The sequence below is a fragment of the Pan paniscus genome, chromosome 20 (genome assembly GCF_029289425.2).
Source record: "Pan paniscus chromosome 20, NHGRI_mPanPan1-v2.0_pri, whole genome shotgun sequence".
Lineage (NCBI taxonomy): Eukaryota > Metazoa > Chordata > Mammalia > Primates > Hominidae > Pan > Pan paniscus.
Genome location: NC_073269.2, coordinates 16,978,022 through 17,003,611, shown reverse-complemented (window position 1 = coordinate 17,003,611; position 25,590 = coordinate 16,978,022). Strand labels below are relative to the sequence as shown.

The following is a 25,590-nucleotide window of genomic DNA, read 5'->3' as shown; positions in this document are numbered from 1 at the left end:
CCAATTGTGGGACACAGAGTGTGATGGTATTCCCTTATGGACTAGATCATTCTACCCATAAGAGATGCTTGGCCTACTGAAGATTTACCAGAAGAGATGACTTCCTAGCAGTCAATGGAAGAAGCGCTGATGAAGCCATCCCTTTAAATTTTGTCAAATTAATCAATGATGGAGGGAGGGAGAAAACTGAAATAAACAAAGCTTGCTGCACATTCAGCATTAATTATTAGGTCAGCTTGCTCTCTGACCCCCCTGCCAAATTTTTTTTTTATTTTTTTGAAATAGAGATGGGGTCTCACTATGTTACCCAGAATAGTCTCAAACTCCTGGGATCAAGCAATTCGCTCGCCTCAGCCTCCCAAAGTACTGGGATTACAGGCGTGAGCCCCCATGCCTGGCCCCCTTCATAGTTGTTTGATGCCTAGTGTCCTAGAATCCTGTAAACCCTAGATGATAATTCCCCTTAACTGCTCTATAGATAAAAACTTGAACGTTAAAAAATGTTAATTTTTCCCTTTGAGATATTATTTCAGGTCCTGCATAACAGTGAAACTACTGACTTCAGCTGCTCTGAAGGACCCCAGTAGTAGCTGACTCACCAAAGAAGGTAGTTTTCACATCCTGATGATTTCATCGCCTGTACTTCAATCAACAACCTCAATTTTTCAGCCTCTTGCACACCACAATCCCCTTAAAAATCCCAGCCTAGTGTGGGTCCAAGTGCAGTGGTGTTTAAAACTAATTGATCACAACCAGTTACAGATGTCTTTGTTTCTCCTCCATTCCCACTGCTTCAATTGACTAGTCCAAAAAACAAAAAATCCAGCCCAGAACTTTTTGAGGAGTTGGATCTGAGGGCCCCTCTCATCTGCTTGCTGGGTCACCCCATGATCATTAAACTCTCTGTGCTGCAAATCTTGCTGTCTCAGTGTATTGGTCTGTTACTGCACAGTGTGCATATGAACCTGGTGATTCTGTAACCCTGGGGCTTCTTGGAGGTTGAGGAAGGAGGCAAGCCATCTAGGACTGGCTTTCCATGGGACCAGTAAAGCAGTTTGTACTGCCCAGATTAAAAAAATGCTACAGGGTGCACCAGAGGAATGGCATGGCCCTTTGCTATCTTTCTCGAGTCCTATAGTGGGACAATGTATATATGATGTGGGAGAAGCACTGCAGATTTGGAGAAATTTAGAAACCCAGGAACAGGGTAAACTCGGTAATCCAACAAGGGCTAACAAAGGGAAAAAAGAAAAATCAACAGAAAGAAAAGGGGAGATAGGGAAAGGGACCAATAGGAGTCACCCATGAGCAAATGTGGCATAATTTGTTGGGGGCAGAAACACCCTGAAGAGAAACAGACAAACAACCTAAGACTTTATTAGTACCCTTATGGTAGAAACTACAGCCTAAACTGCAGTTTCATCCCTTCCCTTCTGCCTCTATGGAAGAAGAAGATGACTCAATCTTTCATTTGATTGTCCCACTCTACCAGGAGTGGATTCCACCATGGCTCAGAGATTAGGACTGGGGCAAAGTCAACCCCATGTTCAAGCAATAGGTGGAAACCAGAGGTCCCATATCAAGCTCACCATTTCCTGTTGCCCCCCAAATAAAAAGATTATTACCTTAGTAATAGTCTGTAATCCTATTACAGGGTGGAATGTACTTTCATCTCTGGAAATCCAGAAACAAATCCTGGTCAGTGGCCTGCCATTGATGATTATAGAGGACAAATGACTCAGATAAAAAGGACTTTAATACATCTAGGTATTGGGAAGCTCCCCAACCCATATATGGCATTTATTACCCCTACTTTAGAAAACATTTTAGGCATGGATATTCTGTTAGGAAAGACTTCGCAAACTTGAGTGGGAGAATTCAGCTTGAACGTGCTGTAGTAAAGGCTGTTCTCAAGGACAGGCAAATGGGAACCTGAACAGCTTTCTGCTCCTAGGCGAGTTGTCAAGTTTAAAGAGTACAAATTACTAGGCTGGGCTCAGTGGCTCACGCCTGTAATCCCAGCACTTTGGGATGCTGAGGTGGGTGGATTGCCTGAGGTCAGGAGTTCAAGACCAGCCTGGCCAACATGGCAAAACCCCATCTCTACTAAAAATACAAAAATTAGCTGGGTGTGGTGGCGCACATCTGTAGTCCCAGGTACTTGGGAGGCTGATAGCTTGAACCCAGGAGGCGGATAGCTTGAACCTGGGAGGAGGAGATTGCAGTGAGCCGAGATAGCACCACTGCACTCCAGTCTGGGCGACAGAGCAAGATTCCATCTCAAAAATAAATAAATAAATAAATAAATAAATAAATAAATAAATAATAGTACAAATTATTTTGGGCGGGGGGGCTGTGCACATGATGAAATAAGTGCAAATAGGCCGGGTGCGGTGGCTCACGCCTGTAATCCCAGCACTTTGGGAGGCCGAGGTGGGTGAATCACAAGGTCAGGAGATCGAGACCATCCTGGCTAACACGGTGAAACCCCATTTCTACTAAAAATACAAAAAAAAAAAAAAAAAATTAGCCAGGCGCGGTGGCGGGCGCCTGTAGTCCCAGCTACTCGGGAGGGTGAGGCAGGAGAATGGCGTGAACCCGGGAGGTGGAGCTTGCAGTGAGCCGGGATCACACCACTGCATGCCAGCCTGGGCGACAGAATGAGACTCCGTCTCAAAAAAAAAAAGAAATAAGTGCAACTATTGAGGAACTGGTAAGTGGACACATTATCCACCCAGCTCAAACTCATTTTAACAGTTTCTCTGGCCTGAACACAAACCAAACAGTACCTGGTGGATGACTGTAGATTACCAGGAATTGACCAAGGTAACCCCCATCCATACATCCTGTAGTTCCTATTACTCAGGTAGCTGATCACATAGTGTCCCTGCTGGGGATGCATCACAGTGCGTTAGATTTAGCTAATGTTTTTTTCAGCATTCCTCTCTCTAAATAATCACAAAACCAATTTGCTTTTACCCTGCCAGGCTGCTACTGGAATAAAAGGGTTCATGTTCAGCTCTCCACTTACTGGTCCCCCAAAATAGAGAGAAGACTGTCACATTAGTAGATGCTATGGTGGAGTGTGCTTTAATCCATGGAAGTCCAGAAGATGCCCTGGTGAGTCGGCTGCCATTCAAGGGTTGCTCCAGGGTTATCTCCAAAGTCCTAGGATTTGTCACAGAATGTTGGCTAGAGGCTTGTCTTTGTTCCCATTCCTGTCATCTTTCATGGTTTAATTATATATATATTTTTTATTTCATTATTTATTATTTTATCTATCTATTTTGACAGGGTGGGTCTTGCTGTGTCACTCAGGCTAGAGTGCAGTGATGCAGTCATACCTCGCTACAGCCTTGAACACCTGGGCTGAAGTGATTCTCATGCATCAGCCTCTTGAGTCACTGGGACTACAGGCATGAGCCATCTGACCTGGCCCTGGTTTCATTATATTGATGACATCACGTTAACCTCTGAAGACTGTAATGTGTTACAGGAAAGTCTTATACCATTGTGTGCTCGTCTACAGGAATGGGGATGGGCAATCAACCCTCAGGAAATCCAGGGACCACGGCCCGCAGTGAAATTTTTAGGAGTGATATAGTCAGGTAAGACACATTGATATCAGGCATGGTAATTGACAAAGTCCAACACTTTCCTAAAAATATCATTCAATTTACAAAACCTCATTTAGCTCATGTGTAGATAACTCATATATATTTATTCTTTAAGCATAGATACCCACAACAAAGAGAGTGATGACTATGCAAAATTATACTGGGATAAAGGAATAATAAACTGTCCTTAGGAAACCAAGTAGTCACATGATGTTTGATGCATTTACATATATGAGGGCTTTTATAAGGAGCTTGTGCTTGCCTAACAACAGAGTATCACACAGAAGCCATAATTCCATCTTACTTACCAGTTACTTGTTCACGAGTGGTCATAATTCTCTTTCCATATAAACCTAAGTTGCGTGTTAAACTGATTGTCAAAAATTAAATTTAACCTTTTTTTTTTTTAGATGGAGTCTCGCTCTGTCTCCCAAGCTGGAGTGCACCGGCATGATCTTGGCTCACTGCAACCTCTACCTCCCAGGTTCAAGGGATTCTCCTGCTTCAGCCTCCCGAGTAGCTGGGATTACAGGCGCCCACCACCACGCCCGGCTAATTTTGTATCTTTAGTAGAGACGGGGTTTCACCATATTGGCCAGGCTGGTCTCGAACTCCTGACCTTGTGATCTGCCCGCCTTGGCCTTTTATATCATTTGCCTATTGTATATGTCCTACCATGGTCAAAGTAATACAAGAAAGGTATATACAAAGGCCAGGTGTGGTGGCTTATGCCAGTAATCCCAACAATTTGTGAAGCCCAGATGGGTGTATCACTTGAAATCAGGAGTTCGAGACCAGCCTGGCCAACATGGTGAAACCATGTCTTTACTAAAAATAGAAAAATTAGCCAGGTGTCGTGTTGGCCACCTGTATCCCAGCTACTTGGGAGGCTGAGGCAGGAGAATCACATGAACCTGGGAGATGGAGGCTGCAGTGAGCCAAGATCTTACCACTGCACTATAGCCTGGGTGAGAGAGCCAGACTCCGTCTCAAAAAAAAAAAAAGAAAAGAAAAAAAGAAGAAAGTACATACAAAATTCCTTTCAACACCACAATAAAAGTTAAATTTGGCTGTTTGAAGTGGCTCAAGCCTATAATCCTAGCACTGTGAGGCTGAGGGAGGAGACCTGCTTGAGGCTAAAAGTTAAAGAGCAGCCTGGGACCACAGTTAGATCACATCTCCACAGAAAATTTTTAAAATTTGGCAGGACATGGTGGCTCATGCCTGTAATCCCAGTAATTTGGGAGGCCGAGGTGGATGGATCACTTGAGGCTAGGAGTTTGAGACCATCCTGGCCAACATGGTGAAACCTCATCTCTACTAAAAATACAAAAATGAGCCAGGCATGGTGGCAGCTTCCTGTAATCCCAGCTACCTGGGAGGCTGAGGCAGGAGAATCGCTTGAACCCAGAAAGTGGAGGTTGCAGTGAGCAGAGACCATGCCAGTGTAGACTCCATCTTAAAAAAAAAACAAAACAGTTACCTGGGCATGGTGGTGTATGCTTGTAGTCCCACATATGTTGGAGGCTGAGGTGAGAGAATCACTTGAGCCCAAGAGTTAAGGATGCAGTGAGCTATGATCCCACCATTATACCCTAGCCTGAACAACCACCGTGTCTGGCCCAAATTTAGTAAATGTTTCTGAATAAAACATTGTGATACTGCAAACAAACTGGATGATAGGCTAGGCACGATGGCTCATGCCTGTAATCCCAGCACTTTGGGAGGCTGAGGTGGGCGGATTACCTGAGGTTGGGAGTTTGAGATCACCCTGACCAACATGGTGAAACCCCATCTCTACTAAAAATACAAAATTAGCCAGGTGTGGTGGTACAGACATGTAATCCCAGCTACTCAGGAGGCTGATGCAAGAGAATCGCTTGAACGTGGGAGGCGGAGGTTGTGGTGAGCCAACATCGTGCCATTGCACTCCAGCCTGGGCAACAAAAGCGAAACTCCATCTCAAAAAAACAAAACAAAACAAAACAAAAACTGGATGATGAATTGTTGGGTCAGATGTGAATTATAAGTTTTTTTGAGGAAAATTTAAAGTTCATTTATCTTAAAAAGGATTTTTCCTGTTTTGTTATTTGACCTTCCTTCGTGAAAAAATACAAAAATAAAATATGCATATTTAAAATATGCATATTTTTTGGCCAGGCGTGGTGGCTCACGCCTGTAATCCCAGCACTTCGGGAGGCTGAGGTGAGCGGATTACCTGAGGTCAGGAGTCTAAGACCAGCCTGACCAACATAGTGAAACCCTGTCTTTACTAAAAATATAAAAGTTAGCTGGGTGTAGTGGCGAGTGCCTGTAATCCCAGCTACTCAGTAGTTCAAAAAAAAAAAAAAAAAAAGATAAGGCAAAAATGGGTCTAGAAGTCCAGGAGCTATCTCCTCTCACCACAAGGCCAAGTCTTTTCTTTGTTTGCTTTTTGAGACAGTGTTTTGCTCTTGTTACCCAGTCTGGAGTGCAATGGCGTGACCTCAGTTCACTGCAACCTCCACCTCTTGGGTTCAAGTGATTCTTCTGCCTCAGCCTCCCAAGTAGCTGGGATTACAGGCATGTGCCACTATACCCGACTAATTTTTGCGTTTTCAGTAGAGACGGGGTTTTTCCATGTTGGTCAGACTGGTCTCGAACTCCCAACCTCAGGTGATCCACCCGCCTCAGCCTTCCAAAGTGCTGGGATTATAGGCATGAGCCACCACGCCCGGCCACAAGGCCAAGTCTTATGCCATTGGAAAGACACATGTCATACACCTGCAATGTGAGACAATGTTCTTCAGTGACCATGATGGATCAAGACAAAACAAGGGCACTCTGTAACCATGTCTCAAAATAGTATAGAAGAAAACATATTTCAAATTATCAAACTGAGCAAATTTTTTTCAGTAATGTGACTCATTTGTAATTCTCATATATCTCACTGTCATTTATGGCTTTTGGTCATATTTATTACTATATTACACCCTCTTTGACAACAAGTATGGTACTGGTGGTCTTTGGCAAGATGTCACTGAGAACATTGAGTTAACTTTTGGTACAATGAGTGAATGAAAAGTTAGGACTAAGAGGCTGGGCGTGGTGGCTTACCCATGTAATCCCAGCACTTTGGGAGGCTGAGGCAGGTGGGTCACAAGGTCAAGAATTCTAGACCAGCCTGACCAACATGGTGAAACCCCAACTCTACTAAAAATACAAAAATTAGCCGGGTGTGGTGACCAGCACCTGTCACCCCAGCTACTCGGGAGGCTGAGGCAGTAGAATCGCTTGAACCCAGGAGGCAGAGGTTGCAGTGAGTGGAGATCGCACCACTGCACTCAAGCCTGCGCGACAGAGCGAGACTGCGTCTCAAAAAAAAAAAAGAAAAAGAAAAAAAGAAAAGTTAGGACTAAGATAAAAAATTTAAGGATAGCCAGGCGCGGTAGCTCACGCTACCCCAGCTCACGCTAATCCCAGCACTTTGGGAGGGCGAGGTGGGCGGATCACAAGGTCAGGAGATTGAGACCATCCTGGCTAACACGGTGAAACCCTGTCTCTACTAAAAAAAATACAAAAAAATTAGCCGGGCGTGGTGGCAGGCAACTGTAGTCCCAGCTACTTGGGAGGCTGAGGCAGGAGAATGGCGTGAACCCGGGAGGCAGAGCTTGCAGTGAGCCGAGATCGTGCCACTGCACTCCAGCCTGGGCGACAGAGTGAGACTCCGTCTCAAAAAAACAAACAAACAAACAACAAAAAAATTTAAGGATATAAGTGAGTATAAAAAGTAAAATTTTTTTACATGAGAAAAAGCATGCCTGGCATTCTATTCACATGGTAATATTGACTCACAATGTCCAACCAATAACTTGGCAACATTATGAACTTGATCTAATACATATTTTAATATAGCTACTGAATTAATTAAGAAAGAATAATGTTTGTCAGTATACAGTTGTGGAAAAGTTGAACTATTTCTATGACACATGTACAGAAATCTTGGTTGCCAAAAAAATTATTGTTTTTAATCAAATATAATCAAACATAATTGAAAATAAATGGAGACATTACATTCAGAAATGAAACACAGGAAACACTCAAAACTTCCTGGGAGGAGGAAGGTGCTTATTCTCACCTTCCTGAAAGTCCTGGGTGAGACCAGTCACTGCAGCAGAGGAAGAAGCTCCTATCTAGTTGGACTGGACAAAAGCATAGTAGCTGTGAGGCTACAAGATAAGGGTCAGTAACAGCAGGAACAAATGTGCTTGCCAAACAAATCGCATCTCATACTGACTCAATATACAAAGTAGGGGAATTGAACATCAGAGAACAATCTCACCCATGACAGTCTGCATTAGCTCTCTGGTAAAGACATTATACCTAAAGAAACACCAGGCCAGGCACAGTGGATCACGCTTATAATCCCAGCATTTTGAAAGGCCAAGACGGACGGATCACTTGAGGTCAGGAGTTTAAGACCAGCTTGCTCAACATGGTGAAACCCCATCTCTACTAAAAATACAAAAATTTAGCCATGCGTGGTGGTGTGCACCTGTAATCCTGACTACTCAGGTGGCTGAGACACCAGAATCACTTGAAACCAGGAGGCCCAGATTGCAATGAGCCAGGATAATGCCACTCTACTCCAGCCTGGGTGACAGAGCGAGACCCTGTCTCAAAAAAAAAGAAAAAGAAAAACCGTATTACAGATGGGGCTTTTTCATTGTTCTATTCTTTCAGTCTTTTAAAAAAATATCTTAGTCTTTATTTCTCTTCAATTTGCCCTTAACCACTGATGGATCTTTAATGTGGAGCTTCTGAAGACACCTTTACCCAAAGGCCCACACCTCTGAGCAAATTTTGAGGACATTCTTGATTGGCAAGCCAAAGATTCAGAAAAAAATGGGCTGGGAGCAGGGAGTCAGCCTGTATGGATGTGGTACCTGTTTGGTGCCTCTAAAATGTGACTGATGACTTCCTCTTGTCTGCCTTTGAAATCGCATGTAAGATAGGACACTGGTGAATTGTATCATGACATCCTCCAACTCCATTTCTAGATTTTATTGTCCTGTCAGACTTCTCTTTTTTTTTTTTTTTTTTTTTTGAGACGGAGTCTTGCTCTGTCGCCACTGGAGTGCAGTGGCGCGATCTCGGTTCACTGCAAGCTCTGCCTCCTGGATTCACGCCATTCTCCTGCTTCAGCCTCCCGAGTAGCTGGGACTACAGGTGCCCACCACCATGCCCAGCTAGTTTTTTTGTATTTTTTAGTAGAGACGGGGTTTCACTGTGTCAGTCAGGATGGTCTTGATCTCCTGACCTCGTGATCCGCCCACCTCAGCCTCCCAAAGTGCTGGGATTACAGGCGTGAGCCACCGTGCCCGGCCAGGTCTCTCTTCTTAACTCAACAGTCAGTTATCTCAGAGGGTTTCTCTCTAGTGTCTCTTCCTGTTTGAAAGGAAGTGGGACAACTGAATGCTTCCTCAATTTTTTTTTTTTTTTTTTTTTGAGATGGAGTTTCACTCTTGTTGCCCAGGCTGAAGTGCAATGCTGTGATCTTGGCTCACTGCAACCTCCGCCTCCCAGGTTCAAGCAATTCTCCTGCCTCAGTCTCCCGTGTAGCTGGGATTACAGGCATGTGCCACCACGCCCATCTAATTTTTTGTATTTTTAGTAGAGACAGGGTTTTGCCATGTTTTAGCCAGGCTGGTCTTGAACTCCTGACCTCAGGTGATCTGCCTGCCTTGGCCTCCCAAAGTGCTGGGATTACAGGTGTGAACCACTGTGCCGGCCCCTCGCTTTTTTTTTTCAGATGGAGTCTCACTCTGCTGGGGTACAGTGGCGTAATCTCGGGTCACTGCAACATCCAGCTCCTGGGTTCAAGTAATTCTCCTGCCTCAGCCTCCTGAGTAGCTGGGACTACAGGCACGCGCCACCACGCCTGGCTAATTTTTGTATTTTTGGTAGAGACAGGGTTTCACTATGTTGGCCAGGCTGGTATTGAACTCCTGACCTCAAGTGATCCACCTGCCTTGGCCTCTGGAAGTGCTGGAATTACAGGTAAGCTACCGTGCACAGCAATCAATTTCTTATATTAATAGGATTTCTCTCATATATTAATAGTATGAATTGCTTCATTTTAGGAATGAAGGCTTTTCACATTCCCTTCATTTACAGGATTTCTCTTCAGCGAGTTCTTTCATGGCTACAAAAGGATCTGATACAATGGAATGCTTTTCCATATTGCTTGCATTCAGAGGGTCTCTCTTTATTGTGCATCCTTTTATGTCTTTGAAAATGAATGGGGAGAAGGCCGGGCGCAGTGGCTCACGCCTGTATGCACAGCACTTTGGGAGGCTGAGGCAGGTGGATCACCTGAGGTCAGGAGTTCGAGACCACCCTGGCCAACATGGTGAAACCCCGTCTCTACTAAAAATACAAAAATTAGCTGGGCGTGGTGGCGGGCACCTGTAATCCCAGCTACTTGGGAGGCTGGGGCAGGAGAATCACTTGAACCCAGGAGATGGAGGTTGCAGTGAACAGAGATGGAACCACTGTTCTCAGCCTCGGTGACAGAGCAAGACTCCGTCTCAAAAAAGAAATGAACGGGGAGAGAGGCCTATCTGTCGTGTGCAATACCATGTGGGTTTCAATGCCACTCAGATCAGAAAATGCTTTCCCACGCAGCTTACATTCATAGGGTTTTCCTCTAGTGTAAGTCCTTTTGTGAATTATACCCTCTTTGAAGACAGGTATGCCACTGTGGGATATGGCACAAAGTCACTCTGAAGAACATGAGATAACTTTTGGTATTATGAATGAACAAAAAATTAAGACCAAGATAAATGTTCTAAGTATATAAGCATGAAAATTAAAATGTACATGAGGAAAAAGATGCCTGGGATTTTGTCCACTTGGCAATATTGACTCATAATGTCCAAAAAATAATGTGGTAACATAAACTTGATCTAATGCATGATGGCACTGAGATATTTTATTATGGCTTCTCAATTAATTAAATAGAGAATAACAGCTGGGTGCAGTGGCTCATGCCTGTAATCCCAGCACTTTGGGAGGCTAAGGCAGGTGGATCACTTCAGGTCAGGAGTTCAAGACCAGTGTGGCCAATAGGGTGAGACCTCATCTCTACTAAAAATATAAAAATTAGCCAAGTGTGGTGGTGCACACCTGTAATCCTAGGAATCTTTTTCCTCAGGAGCCTGAGGCAGGAGAATTGCTTGAACCCAGAGGCGAAGCTTGCAGTGAGGCGAGATCATGCCACTGCACTCCAGCCTGGGCAACAGAACAAGACTCATCTCAAACAACAATAACAAAAATTAGAGAATAACGGCCGGGCACGGTGGCTCATACCTGTAATCCCAGCACTTTGGGAGACTGAGGCGGGCGGATCACGAGGTCAGGAGATTGAGACCATCCTGGCTAACACGATGAAACCCTGTCTCTACTAAAAAATACAAAAAATCAGCCAGGTGTGGTGGCAGGCGCCTGTAGTCCCAGCTACTCGGGAGACTGAGGCAGGAGAATGGCGTGAACCCAGGAGGTGGAGCTTGCAGTGAGCTGAGATCACGCCACTGCACCCCAGCCTGGGTGACAGAGCGAGACTCTGTCTCAAAAAGAAAAAAAAAAATACAGAATAACATGTTAGTATGCAGCTGCTATGAACATTTAATTGTTTACATTCATTGTCTGTATTTGAAGGTTCTTAGCAGATCTGAAGGCTTTCCCATATTGCTTATATTCATAGGGTTGCTCTACAGTGTGAGTCCTTTCATGCACCCGAAGTTGTGAGACAGATCTGTAGGCTTTCCCACATTGCTTACATTCATAGGGTTTCTCGCCAGTGTGAATCTTTCTATGCATCTGAAGTTGAGTGGCAGATCTGAAGGCTTTACCACACTGCTGACATTCATAGGGTTTCTCTCCAGTGTGAGTCCTTTCATGATATCGAAGGCTACTGGAAGAAATGAAGGCTTTCCCACACTGCTTACATTCATAGGGTTTCTCTCCGGTGTGGGTCTTTTCATGATACTGAAATGCAGTAGAAGACATGAAGGCTTTACCACATTGCTTACACTCATACTGTTTCTCTCCAGTGTGAGTCCTTTCATGGTACTGAATGGAACTGAAAGAAATAAAGGCTTTTCCACATTGCTTACACTCATAGGGTTTCTCTCCAGTGTGAGTCCTTTCATGTCTACGAATGGCAGTGGAAGAAATGAAGGCTTTACCACACTGCTTACACTCATAGGGTTTCTCTCCAGTGTGAGTCCTTTCATGATATTGAAAGGAAGTGGAAGAAATGAAGGCTTTACCACACTGCTTACATTCATAGGGTTTCTCTCCAGTGTGAGTCCTTTCATGATAGTGAAAGGAACTGGAACGATTGAAGGCTTTACCACAGTGCTTGCATTCATAAGGTTTCTCTCCAGTGTGAGTTCTTTCATGTCTTCGAAACGAACTGGGAGAATCAAAGGCTTTTCCACAAGTCTTACATTTATAAGGTCTCATTCTAGTGTGCATTTTCATGTGTCTTTGAAAGTTAAGATAAGATAATGCTTGCCCACATTGTTTACATTCACAGGGCTTTTTCCCAGAGTGGGTCACTTCATGTCTACAAAGATAACTGGGACACTTGAATGCTTTCCCACATTTGGTACATTCATAAGGCTTCTCCTCACTGTGAGTTCTTTCATGTATTTGAAAGGAATGGAACCATCTGAAGGCTTTTCCACATTGTTTGCATTCATATGGCTTCTCTCCAGTGTGAGTTCTTCTATGTTCATAAAAGGAATTGGGACTACTGAATGCTTTCCCACATTCCTTACATTCATAAGGCTTCTCTCCAGTGTGAGTTCTTTCATGTATTTGAAGGGAAGTTGAATAACTAAAGGCTTTACCACATTGTTTACATTCATATGGTTTCTCTCCAGTGTGAACTCGTTCATGTATAAGATATATGCTGAGACAAGGGCAGGCTTTCCCACAAAACTTACATTTATAAGTTCCATCTCCATTGTGCATTACCATGTGTCTTTGAATGCTTGAATGGGATATGAAGGTTTTTCCACATTCTTTACAATCGTAGAGTTTTTCTCCAGTGTGGGCCTTTTCTTGCATTTGAAAGGAGGGGTGACATCTGAAGGCTTTCTTATGTTGTTGACACTTATATGGCTCCTGTCCATATTCCTGATACTCAGATGGCTTGTGTGCAGTGTCAGCTCTAATGTGCCTATTAAGGGAAGAATGACCCACGAAGACTTCTCCACACACACTGCTTTCACATGATTTTACTCCAGGAGAAGTTTTTTTGTTCAGTGTGTCATCTGGAATCTGGCTAGAAGTTTCTCCACAATGATTTTCTTCTGTATTTTCATCGACTCTCTCTCCCAGAAGACTTCTGTGAAAAATGAGAAACACATTATTGAAGGTTTGTTTATAAGTGATTTGATGTTTATTAGCAAGGATTGCACTTGCATTTTCTTTTTTTATTTTATTTTATTTTATTATTAATATACTTTAAGTTTTAGGGTACATGTGCACAACGAGCAGGTTTGTTACATATGTATACATGTGCCATTTGGTGTGCTGCACCCATTAACTCGTCATTTAGCATTAGGTATATCTCCTAATGCTATCCCTCCCCACTGAACTTGCACTTTCAACATTATCCAGGAAAGTGTAGGCTTTCTACCCTGTCTAAATTGTTGGAAGGTGACTGGACCATAGGGCTACAAGATGGCCTATCTATACATATTATTTTAAAAAATCATATGTTTAAAAAAGAAAAACACCATATGAGAATTCTTCATAATATTTCCATGTAGACTATTTTATAAATACTAAACTTCTATATCATTTTCTTGAGTCAGGGTCACCATATAGCCCAGGCTGGAGTGCAGTGGCATCATCATAGTTCACAGCACCCTTGAACTCCTGGACTCAAGTGATCTTCCTGCCTCAGCCTTCGATGTGGCTAGGACTACAGGTATATGCCACAATGTATAGCTAGTTCTTTGTTTGAGATGAAGTCTCGCTATTTTGCTCAGGCTCTTCTCAAACTCCAGGCCTCTAGCAATCCTCCCACCTCCAACTCCCAAACAGTTGAAATTACAGGTGTGAGCCACTGTGCCCAGCCTACATCACATTTAAATGTAGGTTTTTAGAGTGAATATTTTAAGAGTAAATAAATTTAATGCTAGGCATATTTCCTTTATTTGCTTCTTCTTAACATATTCTCGCATTCTGAGATTTTCTAGAGAGACATTGCTTTGTCTTGTGAGTTTAAATCACCTTAGATTATTCCTGGGATTTTTGTACTGATCTTCAATGTACTGGTCTTTCCATTTTTCTCCTAAAATACAGAATCAGAAAAATAATCCTGAATTAAAATAAAATTATGAAAAAATGATTAGATTCTATGTTCATGGGACATTAGAGCCATACCTCATTTATTCATCAAAGTATTGCCTGTCCATATTCCAAATCAAGGAATACCATTAATGAGCTAGAAACACTTGTCTCATTCACTGGGGGATGTAATACTGTCATTCTTACCTATAGAGGCCAGATTCCTCAAGGTTTCCTGCATCACTTCTCTGTAGAGATTCTTCTGGGAAGGATCCAGCAAAGACCACTCCTCCTGGGTAAAGTTCACAGCCACATCCTCGAAAGCCACCGAGTCCTGAAACATCCCACATGTATAGAGGAGGATGGGCGAGACTGACAGCACTGGGGGTCTATACCCTCTTCCTAAGAAGTTCCCATGATGCTGTGGACCCCAAACATTTATTCTATTTCTTGGTCATCTGACCCATTACTCTCTGTCTACACTTTCTTCTATAAAGCAATTCTGATGCTGGAACAGAACTAAGCAATAAACGAACAGCAGAATAGAAAAATGTGTCTTTTCATGGAATCCAGGGAGAAAGGTGCGCTGCCTGGGCTGCTCTTAATGTCTGTTTGTAGCATGGGTCTATAGCACCTGTCATAACACAGTCCTCTAAATTCACATGCAGAAAAATGTTAACATTAGCAGTCCTGAGGCTATATATCCTTGAAAATGCCTGTTCACAAAGTTTAACCATTGAAGATTACCTGGAAGGGGGATTTTATTCTGATTGAAGCAGCAGACAACAAAAGCAAAAAAAAAAAAACCTGGATTTTGCAAAGGGTTCAACCAACCCAACTGATAAGAGAGGCAGAACTATCTAAATAAAAAAACTCATGAATAGAAATTTTGTGAAAAACAGTACTGTGGGCCGGGCGTGGTGGCTCACACCTGTAATCCCAGGACTTTGGAAGGCTGAGGCGTGCGGATCGCTTGAGGTCAAGAGTTCGAGACCAGCCTCAACATGGAGAAACCCTGTCTCTACTAAAAATACAAAATTAGCCTGGCGTGGTGGTGCATGCCTGTAATCCCAGGTACTCGGGAGGCTGAGGCAGGAGAATTGCTTTAACCTGGCAGGCGGAGGTTGCGGTGAGCTGAGATCGCACCATTGCACTCCAGCCTGGGCAACAAAAGCGAAACTCTGTCTCAAAAAAAAAAAAACAGACTGTGGTAGGAAAACTTAAATTGTAATTGATGAAATGCTGAAGGCTGAATGGAGACAAAGTTCAGGGATAAAAACTCCAGTGCACCCACTCTTAACAAAAAGGCAAATATTTATCAAAATTTAAAAGTTCTGTCTATGAGGGGACACCATAAACAGAGGGAAAAGGCACCCCATGACACTGGAGCAAATATTGGCAAGTCATATATCTGGAAAAGTCTCAATATTCAGAAAATATAATGAATTCTTACATTCAACTAAAAAGAAAAGAAAAATCAAGGCCAGGCGCAGTGGCTCATGCCTGTAATCCCAGCACTTTGGGAGGCCGAGGTGGGTGGATCACCTGAGGTCAGGAGCTCAAGACCAGCCTGGTCAACATGGTGAAACCCTGTCTCTACTAAAAATACAAAAAATTAGCCAGGCATGGTGGTGGGTGCCTGTAATCCTAGCTACTCAGGAGGCTGGGGCCAGAGAATTGCTTGAAGCCAGGAGGCGGAGGTTGCAGTGAGCGTAGATCGCACTATTGCACTTCAGCCTGGGCAACAACAGTGAGACTTTATCTCAAAAAAAAAGAAAAAGAAAAAAGAAAAATCAAACACCTCAAATATAAAGTTTGGAAAAAACGTTGAGAAACTGGAACCCATGTGCTCTGACCAAAGGATTGCAAAATGGCTCAATCTCTATGGAAAACAGTATGGTGGTGCCTGAAAAACTAGCAAAAAAAAAAAAAAATTTTCTTCCAGCAACCCATTTCTGGGTCTATTTATATTCAATTCATATAAATTGAAAGTTGGATCTTTGAAGAAATATTTGAAAACCACTGTTCACAATAGCCAAGAGATGGATCAATCCAAATGTCCACTGATGGCTAAATGGATAAAGAAAACGTGGTATGCATGTACTTACAATGGGATAGTATTTAGTCTTACAAAATAACATTCTGTCCCATGCTACAAAAAGCATGAAAATTCAGGATTCAGTTGGATGCAGTGGCTCATGCCTGTAATCCCAGCACTTTGGGAGGCCGAGGCAGAGTGGATCACGAGGCCAGGAGTTCAAGACCAGCCTGGCCTAGATGGTGAAACCCCGTCTCTACTAAAAATACAAAAATTAGCCGGGCATGGTGGTGGGTGCCTGGAATCCCAGCTACTTGGGAGGCTGAGGCAGAGAACAGCTTGAACCCAGGAGGCAGAGGTTGCAGTGAGCCAAGATCATGCCACTGCACTCCAGGCTGTGTGAGAGAGTGAGACTCCATCTCAAACAAACAAACAAAAAAAAAAAAGAAAAAAAATTCAGGATTCTATACTGATTGCAAAAGGCCAGTCACAAAAATACAGTATTATTCATCTTAGACGAGTTATATAGATTTGACAAACTAACTCAATAGTACATGTAAAATTCCTAAAGCTAATAAATGTTAATATTTTTTACAATAATAAATTATTGTACCAAGTAAAAAAAAAAAAACCTAATTGATTGAAAGATAGGGAAAGTATCTGAATGACATTCCTGCAAGATATATGAAAAAGGCCAAGAAGCTCATGAAAACGTCAGTGGACCAGGAGTCATCAGGCACAAGGATTTATATAATGTAGTTTTTAGTGGTTATTGAGTGCTTTCCTCTCATGAATAGTATTCATAAAGTAATACATTTTTAACCCATTTCCCATTTAGAAAAAAAAGTGCAGCTTGCTGCCAGCATTCATTGAATTTTACACAAGCATACTCTTTAAAGCTGAAGCAAATCTGATTGATTTTCAATGTGAAAATAAAATTTCTAAACAGAACTTGTTTCTAATCCTAATATAACAAAAACGTATATGATGTTACATTAGGATTAGAGACAAGAGTATTCTCGGGGCACATGGAAAATGGGTTGAATATACCCACCACTTATTGCTTTGTGGAAAAAAATGGTAAGCAATTAAAATACTGCAGCAGTTTCACATGTATCATGGGGGACACATGATTGATAATGATGTCCAGTGGAAAGGGGAAATGAGGGAGTGTTTTGGAATGTGGGGAGGAAACCAGAAACTTAAGGATTTATCATCAGCCCTAGCAAGAACTAGGCTGGGAGGATCTCAAGGACTCCTTCCTTGACCATACTTCAGTGAGGCTCCTCGGAGCCCACTTCCTGACTAGCTTTTGTGTTTGTCCTGCAGAGCCCAGTTATAGCTAAATCCTAATAAGAGAGTTTAGAGAGAATCCCCCCCAACTTGATATCTAATCAAGTTGTTTCCCTCACCTATGATAATTTATTAATATTCTCTTCCCCAACTCTTGACACCTCACCAAGTTCCATCCTCTACAGTACCTTGCTCTTTAGATATAATTGTCTTGTTGATGCATTCAGGTTGAGTTCAATTTCTTTCCCATATTAAATTGTCCTATAACATATAGGCAAAAAATAAGGCTTTATTCAACACATATTGCAATTGTGCTGAATAAAACCTTCCTTGAAATTTTTACCAAGTTTTCAGTGTAATCTCTCTTTACAAGGAATAAAGACTTAGACTTGAGACCCTAATTCATATGTCTGCAATGCATTAGTGATAAGAAGTTCTCTTCTGGTGGGGAGGAAGATGGATTTCTTGAGAGTACCTCCTACTCAAACATCCAAAACACCAGGTCAGATTTCTCTCCTGATGACCACTTCTTGTTGTCACCCTATAAACGGGATGAGATTGGAGACTGTGGTTGCATCACTGCCAGAGAGGACTACAGGGTAGAGTTCACCTCCTGCAGTAATGGGCCAGGATGCCTCAGAGTGCTGGCTACCAATTCATCCACCATCCTATGTGAAGAACAAGATGGACCAGATATTCAATATAGAAGTTTTTCTTCCATTTGGTGAATTATCTTGTGAAATCCTTTCTTTTTTTGTTTTTAAGCATAAAACAGCCAGTATTCCTAGGCATTTTCTATACATTTACTAACCAGGCCCAACCCTGCTTAGCTACAGAGAATAGATGTGTTCAGTGTGGCATGACCACACATGCTTCAGTTTCTTTTTTTTTTTTTTTAACACTTATTTTTATTTTTGTCTTTTTTTTTGTTTCCTTTTTGTGGAGAACGGGGTCTCGTTATATTGCCCAGGCAGGTCTCGAACTCCTGGGCTCAAGCTATCCTCCCGCCTCTTGCCTCCCTGAGAGCTGGGATTACATACAGGCATGAGCCACCGCTCCCGGCCTCTTTTTTTTTTTTTTTTTTTTTTTGAGACGGAGTCTCACTGTTGTCCAGGCTACAGTGCAGTTGGCGCAAACTTGGCTCTCCGCAACCTCCGCCTCCTGGGTTCAAGCGATTCTCCTACCTCAGCCTCCTGAGTAGCTGGGATTACAGGCACGCGCCACCACGCCTGGCTAATTTTTGTATTTTTAGTAGAGACAGGGTTTCACCATGTTGGTCAGGCTAGCATCAAATTCCTGACCTCAGGTGATCCACCCACCTCGGCCTCCCAAAGTGCTAGGATTATAGGTGTGAGCCACCGCACCTGGCCTAAAATACAAATTATTAACGAATGAAATTGTATCCTGACCTCCCACTCTCACCTTCTTCCTAACCTTGTTTTCTCCTCTCTGTAAAAAAAAAAATTCCTTTTTGGGCTAACTTTGAGATGCTTGCAGATCTTATACTTTGTCCCTTTTCCTTATTTCAATTCTCCTTTGGAATAAAGTCATTCCTGGCTGGGCGCGATGGCTCACCCCTGTTAATTCCAGCACTTTGGGAGGCCAAGGTGGGTGGATCACCTGAGGTCAGGAGTTTGAGACCAGCCTGACCAACATGGTGAAACCCTATCTCTACTAACAATACAAAAAATTAGCCGGGCGTGGTGCTGGGCGCCTGTAATCCCAGCTACCCAGGAGGCTGAGACAGGAGAATTGCTTGAACCCAGGAGGCAGAGGTTGCAGTGAGCCGAGATCACGCCACTGCATTCCAGCCTGGGTGACAGAGCAAGACTTGGTCTCAAAAAAAAAAAAAAAAAAAAAAAGAATAAAAGAATAAAAAGAAAAGTCATTCCTTACCTAAATCCACATCTGTTTCATTAAAAATGTTTAGAAACAACCTTAGGACAACTAGCCTCAGAAAGGCATCGCTGACCCGCTGCATCTGCCTGTGGATCCTCAGTTTTCCAGGGCTCTGAGATTCTCTCAGCATAAAGGGCTCCTCCCATGGTCAGTGTGAGCAGCTGGGTCAGTGTGAGCAGCTGGGACACTGCAGGAGAGGCTCCCCAGCAAGAAACAAGTGAGCCTTCAATGACTTCTCTTTGCAGGCTTCTGATTGACCTTAGCTTGCAGTCACTGGGCTCAGGCCTGATTCAATGAGAAAATACCCAGTGTTTGAAGAATCTAGCAAAATCCCTCAAACTCAGGTTCAGGTTTACACATGGAAAGGAAATTATAAGGCATTTGCATTTCGTACCACAAAATGGAAAGCAAAAGTATCTAATCGTTTCAGACAATACACACATTTGTGGAAGTCAATAATTCCAACCTGAAGCCATTAGAACTTTAAATTATTTTATTTTTTATTTTTTTTGAGATGGAGTTTCACTCTTGTTGCCCAGGCTGGAGTGCAGTGGCACGATCTTGGCTCACTACAACCTCCGCCTTCTGGTTTCAAGCAATTCTCCTGCCTCAGCCTCCTGAGTAGCTGGGATTACAAGCGCCCACCACCATGCCCGGCTAATTTTTGTATATATTTTTTTAATAGAGACGGGGTTTCACCATGTTGGTCAGGCTGGTCTCGAACTCCTGACCTCATGATCTGCCCACCTCAGCCTCCCAAGGTGCTGGGTTTACAGGCGTGAGCCACTGTGCCCAGCCTTTAACCATATTTTTTGAATCCCTATTTTTATTTTTTGAGACAGTTTCTTGCTCTGTCGCCCAGGCTGAAGTCCAGTGGCATGATCATGCCTCACTGCAGCCTCCACCTCTCAGCTCAAGCCATCCTCCCACTTCAGCCTCCCAAGTGGCTGGGTACTACAGACACATACCATCATGCCTGGCTATTTTTTAAGCAGTTTGTTAAGATGAGGTTCTACCATGTTACCCAGACTGGTCTCAAACTCCTGAGCTCAAAGGATCCCACAACCCCTCGCCCACCCACCTTGGCCTCCTAAAGTGCTAGGATGTAGGTGTGAGGCACTATGCCTGGCTATTTTTAAATTAATTTTTAATTTTCTTTCTTTCTTTCTTTCTTTTTTTTTTTTTTGAGACAGAGTCTCGCTCTGTGGCTCAGGCTGGAGTGCCGTGGCGCGATCTCGGCTCACTGCAAGCTCCACCTCCTGGGTTCACGTCTCCTGCCTCAGCCTCCCTGATAGCTGGGACTACAGGTGCCCACCACCACACCCGGCTAATTTTTTGTATTTTTAGTAGAGACGGAGTTCCACTGTGTGTGCCAGGCTGGTCTCGATCTCCTGACCTCGTGATCCACCCACCTCGGCCTCCCAAAGTGTGGGGATTACAGGCGTGAGCCACCGCGCCCGGCCTTTTTTTTTTTTTTTTTTTTGAGACAGAGTTTCACTCTTGTTGCCCAAGCTATAGTGCAATGGTGTGGTCTCAGCTCACTGCAACCTCCGCCTCCCAGGTGCAAGCAATTCCCCTGCCTCAGCCTCCCCAGTAGCTGGGATTATAGATGCACCACCATCACGCCTGGCTAATTTTTGTATTTTTAGTAGAACGGGGTTTCACCATGTTAGCCAGCCTGGTCTTGAACTTCTGACCTCAGGTTATCGCCCAACCCGGCCTCCCAAAGCGCTGGGATTACAGGCGTGAGCCACTGCGCCCGGCCTAATTTTCTTATTTTTGAGACAGGGTCTCACTCTGTCACCCAGACTGGAGTGCAGTGGTGTGATCACGGTTCGGTGCAGCCTTGACTGCCTGGCCTCCAGGGAAATCTCATTATTATTATTATTTTACTTGAGAGGGAGTCTCACTCTGTAGCCCAAGCTGGAGTGCAGTGGCGCGATCTCAGCTCACTGCAACCTCCACCTCCCGGGTTCAAGCGATTCTCCTGCCTCAGCCTCCGGAGTAGCTGGGACTACAGGAGCGTACCACCACACCCAGCTAATTTTTTATGGAAATCTCATTATTTTTAAGTTGACAATATTATTTTATTACTATTTCCATGATAATGAGGCCACTTTTGCAAAAACTATAACACTGAAAAAATTATGGCAGTCAAAGAGATCTAGCCAACTGCTTCTCTTGCCTTTATCTTTCAAGCTGCCTTAATTACTCCTAGGCTTAGGCTGAGCTAACTTTAGAAGACATTTGGCGGGGCAAGGTGGCTCACGCCTGTAATCCCAGCACTTTGGGAGGCCGAGGTGGGCGGATCATGAGGTCAGGAAATCCAGACCATCCTGGCTAACACGGTGAAACCCCGTCTCTACTAAAAACACAAAAAATTAGCCGGGCGTGATGGCAGGCGCCTGTAGTCCCAGCTACTCAGGAGGCTGAGGCAGGAGAATGGCGTGAACCCGGGAGGCAGAGCTTGCAGTGAGCCGAGATCGCGTCACTGCACTCCAGTCTGGGCGACAGAGGGAGACTCCGTCAAAAAAAAAAAAAAAAGAAGACATTTATGTTATAGTTTAAATGATAATAGCTCTTCCTTAAACACTGCCTTCCTAAAGTTAATGAAAAACCATGAGTCGGGGCGGCGGGAACAGAGTGGGGAGCGATGAGGAGCCTGAATTTTGCTATGGTATAGACTGGTCCCAAGATACTTCTGCAGATAAGTGTTTTCAGGTTTTTTGCTTGTCTGACACCCATGGCTCCACTCAGGCCCACCAACCCTGCTCCTCTAGAAGCAACTCAGCACTCAGGAGGACCATTTCCCACCACCTCTTCCCCGAATCTGCCTTTGAAAAACCCCTGGCCGAGTTCAGTGGCTCACGCCTGTAAACCCAGCACTTTGGGGGGCCGAGGTGAGCAGATCGCTTGAGCCCAGGAGTTCAAGACCAGCCTGGGCAACATGGCGAAACCCCATCTCTACCAAAAATACAAAAATTAGCTGCCTGCGCCTGTAGTCCCAGCTACTCGGGAGGGTGAGGCAGCAGGATCACCTGAGCTGCTGCTCAGGTGGGTCCAGGATGCAGTGAGCCGTGATCGCGCCATGCACTCCAACCTGGGCGACAGAGTGAGACCTTGTTTAAAAAACAATTTTTAGCCGGGCCAGGTGGCTCACGCCTGTAATCCTAGCCCTTTGGGAGGCCGATGCGGGCGGATCACCTGAGGTCAGGAGTTCAAGACCACCTTGGCCAACACGGTGAAACCCCGTCTTTACTGAAAATACAGAAATCAGCAGGGCGTGGTGGCGTGCCTGTAACCCCAGCTACTAGGGAAGCTGAGCAGAAGAATCGCTTGAATCCGGGAGGCAGAGGTTGCACTGAGCCCAGATCGTGTCATTGCACTCCAGCCTGGGCAAAAAAGAGCAAGACTCTGTCTTAAAAAAAAAAATTGTAAGAAAAAAATATTAAAGAAAAATCCCTAACTATAAGCCTTCGGGGAGACTGATTTGAGTGCTAACTCTGTCTCCGTCTTCGGCGTTGCGTGCTCCATCTCGTGTCAAACATTTTCTTTACTGCAATGTCCTGGTCTTTCTTTTTGCAGCACAGGCAGGAAGAACCCCTCAGGCGATTACAACAACAAAGCATCTAGTACACATTGATCATGATGTGAACAAAAACATGACAGCAGTTGCCAAGCTCTGAGCCACAGACAACAGGGAAAACATTCATCCGCTGTCACAAGTTCTCCACGCTAGGCCAGGCGCGGTGGCTCACGCCTCTATTCCCAGCACCGGGCCTGTTTAAGTTTTAACAGGAGAAAGGGGGCACTGAGGGCCTCACAGCGCAGCTCCTCCCGCACGAGCCCCACACCCAAGGCGGGATTGCCCCCATGACCCTCCCGTGGCCCCGCACAATATGGAGAGGGCTCCCGGGCTGGGGCCGCAGTCGCCGCGCGGCGACGAGACAGGGCGCCCAGGGGTCCCGGCTGCCGGCCCAGCCGCACCCGGCGGCCGAATGGACCGAAGGCCGAGCTGCGCCAGGGGGGCTCGGGCCCCAGACCTCGAGTCGCCGCGGGGAGGTCCGCGTCCCGGCACAGCCGGTTCCAGCCAGTTCCAAGCAGCCTCCGCCTACCCTCCCCCACGTCTCGGGACTCCCAGCGGGGGCTCACACTCACCATTTCCTGGCTTTCAGGTGACTCCCACGTCCAAAGCAGTCACAACGCAGACGACAGGGCGACAGAAGTACGGCGGTGGCAACCGGTCCCTCTCAGAGCAGGAAAAACGGAGTGCCAACCTCACCCGGCGGGAGGGGCCAAAGACTGAGGCGAACGGCAATGTGACCCGCGGATAAACAGTTGGCCGGGCCCCACCCCGGCGACTCTGATTGGGTGGAGCGCCAGGCCCCGCCCCCTGCATCCTGAGTGACAGCAGAAGTCCTGGGTAACAGGGCCAAGCAGAGCAGGACTGACCGCTTCAAGCCACAATCCAAGGTCAAGTTCCCTCTCTACGCCCTGCTCTTTGAAAATTTGCATTTCGGCCAAACTTGCTCGTCTTAATTACTAGAAGTGGCTCTGTCAATGGTCTGTCCCTGCTTCTTCGTCCTGCACAGTGTCATAAAGTGTGTGCAGGGAGTTCCAGACTCTATGTTTAATAGAGGTGAAAGCAATTAAAATATTTTATTCCAAAATATATTTATTTGGCAATTTCGAATGGCTGCAGCTTTGCCCTTGCACAGCTGTCTTCTGGGGGGTGAAATTTGCGTCTATGGAGTATTTCCATTAGTGAAGCCATGCCCCCTCTCCCCTTTTCTCTTTCCCTGATCCGGGAGAAATTGAGAGTCTGACACTTTGAAAAGTCTGGAAAGCCGGGCGCGGCGGCTCACGCCTGTAATTTCAGCACTTTGGGAGGCCGAGGCGGGTATATCACCTGTGGTCGGGAGTTCGAGACCAGCCTGGCCAACATGGTGAAACCACATCTCTACTAAAATACAAAATATTAGCCGGTCGTGGTGGCGGACGCCTGTAATCCTAGCTATGTGGGAGGCTGAGGCAGGAGAATCACTTGAACCTGGGAGGCGGAGGTTGCAGTGAGCCGAGATCATGCCACTGGACTCCAGCCTGGGCAACAAGAATGAAACTCCGTCTCAAAAAAAAACAAAAACAAAAAAAGTCTGGAAAGAGGCCAGGCAAGGTGGCTGGGGCCTGTAATACCAGCACTTTAGGAGGCCAGGGCAGGAGAATCACTTTGGCCCAGGAGTTGAGGGCTGCAGTGAGCTGTGATTGCACCAGTACACTCCAGCCTGGGCAACAGAGTGAGACCAAAAAACAAAATAAGTAAGAAATTCTGTTTTTGCTTTTTTTTTTTTTTTGAGATGGTGTCTTGCTCTATTGCCCAGGCTGGAGTGAGTGACATGATCTCGGCTCACCGCAAGCTCCGCCTCCCAGGTTCACGCCATTCTCCTGTCTCAGCCTCCCGAGTAGCTGGGACCACAGGCGCCCGCCACCATGCCCGGCTAATTTTTTGTACCTTTAGTAGAGACGGGGTTTCACCGTGTTAGCCACGATGGTCTCGATCTCCTGACCTCGTGATCCGCCCGTCTCGGCCTCCCAAAGTGCTTGGATTACAGGCGTGAGCAACCATGCCCGGCCAGAAATTCTTAAAAGAAGCATTTTGCATCCATTCTCTCTGTGGGAGTCTTCATCTATGTTGTGGGTGAGTGGCTACTATCTGGGCCAGTGGCACAAGGGTAAAAGAATTTATCAAGACTGGCCGGGCGAGGTGGCTCACACCTGTAATCCCAGCACTTTGGGAGACCGAGGCGGGCGGATCACCTGAGGTCAGGAGTTTGAAACCAGCCTGGCCAACATGGCAAAACCCCATCTCTACTAAAAATACAAAAATTAGCCGGGCTTGGTGGTGGGCACCTGTAATCCCAACTACCCAGGAGGCTGAGGCAGGAGAATTGCTGGAGAATCAGGAGGCAAAGGCTGCAGTGAGCCGAGATTGTGCCACTGCACTCCAGCCTGGGCAACAGAGCAAGACTCCATCTCAAAAAAAAAAAAAAAAAAGGGATTTACCAAGACAGTTGTAGGTAAAAAAAAAAAGGCAGATTTATTAAGGAAAATATGAAAGTACCTTGCAAGAAGGCAACAGGCAGAACCAGCAGAAGGGAGCCGGCTGCAAAGAAACAAAGGTTTGCTAGAGATTTTATAGAATGCAACTTGGCAACTTGCATTGTTTTGTCAGCTGAAATGTTTGATAAATCGAGGTTTTTGATGATAAGCAAGAAATTTGTGAGTTATGTACGTTATTTGTTTAGGAGGGCTATTTGTTCTGGGCCATAAAGAAAGTGAGACCTATGGCCAGGCACGGTGGCACACGCCTGTAATCCCAGCACTTTGGGAGGCCAAGGC

The 25,590-nt window shown here is 45.0% G+C and overlaps 2 protein-coding genes across 4 annotated transcripts in view; both read right to left on the bottom strand.

Annotated features, from left to right (window-relative positions):
- Positions 1 to 7,360, bottom strand: part of LOC103785280 (zinc finger protein 878) — a 43,301-nt gene extending 35,941 nt beyond the window's left edge. Inside the window, exon 1 of the mRNA XM_063599914.1 lies at positions 1,626 to 7,360. The gene's annotated coding sequence lies outside the window, so the exon portion shown is untranslated. The remainder of the gene's footprint in view (positions 1 to 1,625) is intronic.
- A 3,902-nt stretch (positions 7,361 to 11,262) lies between these two features.
- On the bottom strand, positions 11,263 to 23,640 carry LOC100988007 (zinc finger protein 433). 3 transcript variants are annotated; one of them, XM_008966337.6, is made up of 4 exons: positions 23,353 to 23,640; positions 14,172 to 14,298; positions 13,908 to 13,968; positions 11,263 to 13,014 (listed from the first exon to the last, which is right to left on the bottom strand). In XM_008966337.6, exons 1-4 carry the CDS (start codon positions 23,353 to 23,355, stop codon positions 11,283 to 11,285), a joined length of 1,923 nt encoding a protein of 640 aa, XP_008964585.4. In that variant the 5' UTR covers positions 23,356 to 23,640; the 3' UTR covers positions 11,263 to 11,282. The 3 variants fall into 3 exon arrangements, with proteins under 3 accessions (XP_008964585.4, XP_063455985.1, XP_063455986.1); XM_063599915.1 differs by lacking the exon at positions 23,353 to 23,640 and having other exon boundaries at positions 14,172 to 14,307; XM_063599916.1 differs by lacking the exon at positions 23,353 to 23,640 and having other exon boundaries at positions 11,263 to 13,011; positions 14,172 to 14,307.
- Between the last annotated feature and the right edge of the window lie 1,950 nt (positions 23,641 to 25,590).

Excerpts from the sequence above, each read along its gene's own strand:
- LOC100988007 (XM_063599915.1), bottom strand. The coding sequence starts at position 14,307 with ATGTTTCAGGACTCGGTGGCTTTCGAGGATGTGGCTGTGAACTTTACC. Across the intron at positions 13,969-14,171 it reads GAGGAATCTGGCCTCTATAG|GAGAAAAATGGAAAGACCAG; the intron begins GTAAGAATGACA and ends TCTGTATTTTAG. Across the intron at positions 13,015-13,907 it reads AATCCCAGGAATAATCTAAG|AAGTCTTCTGGGAGAGAGAG; the intron begins GTGATTTAAACT and ends CATTTTTCACAG.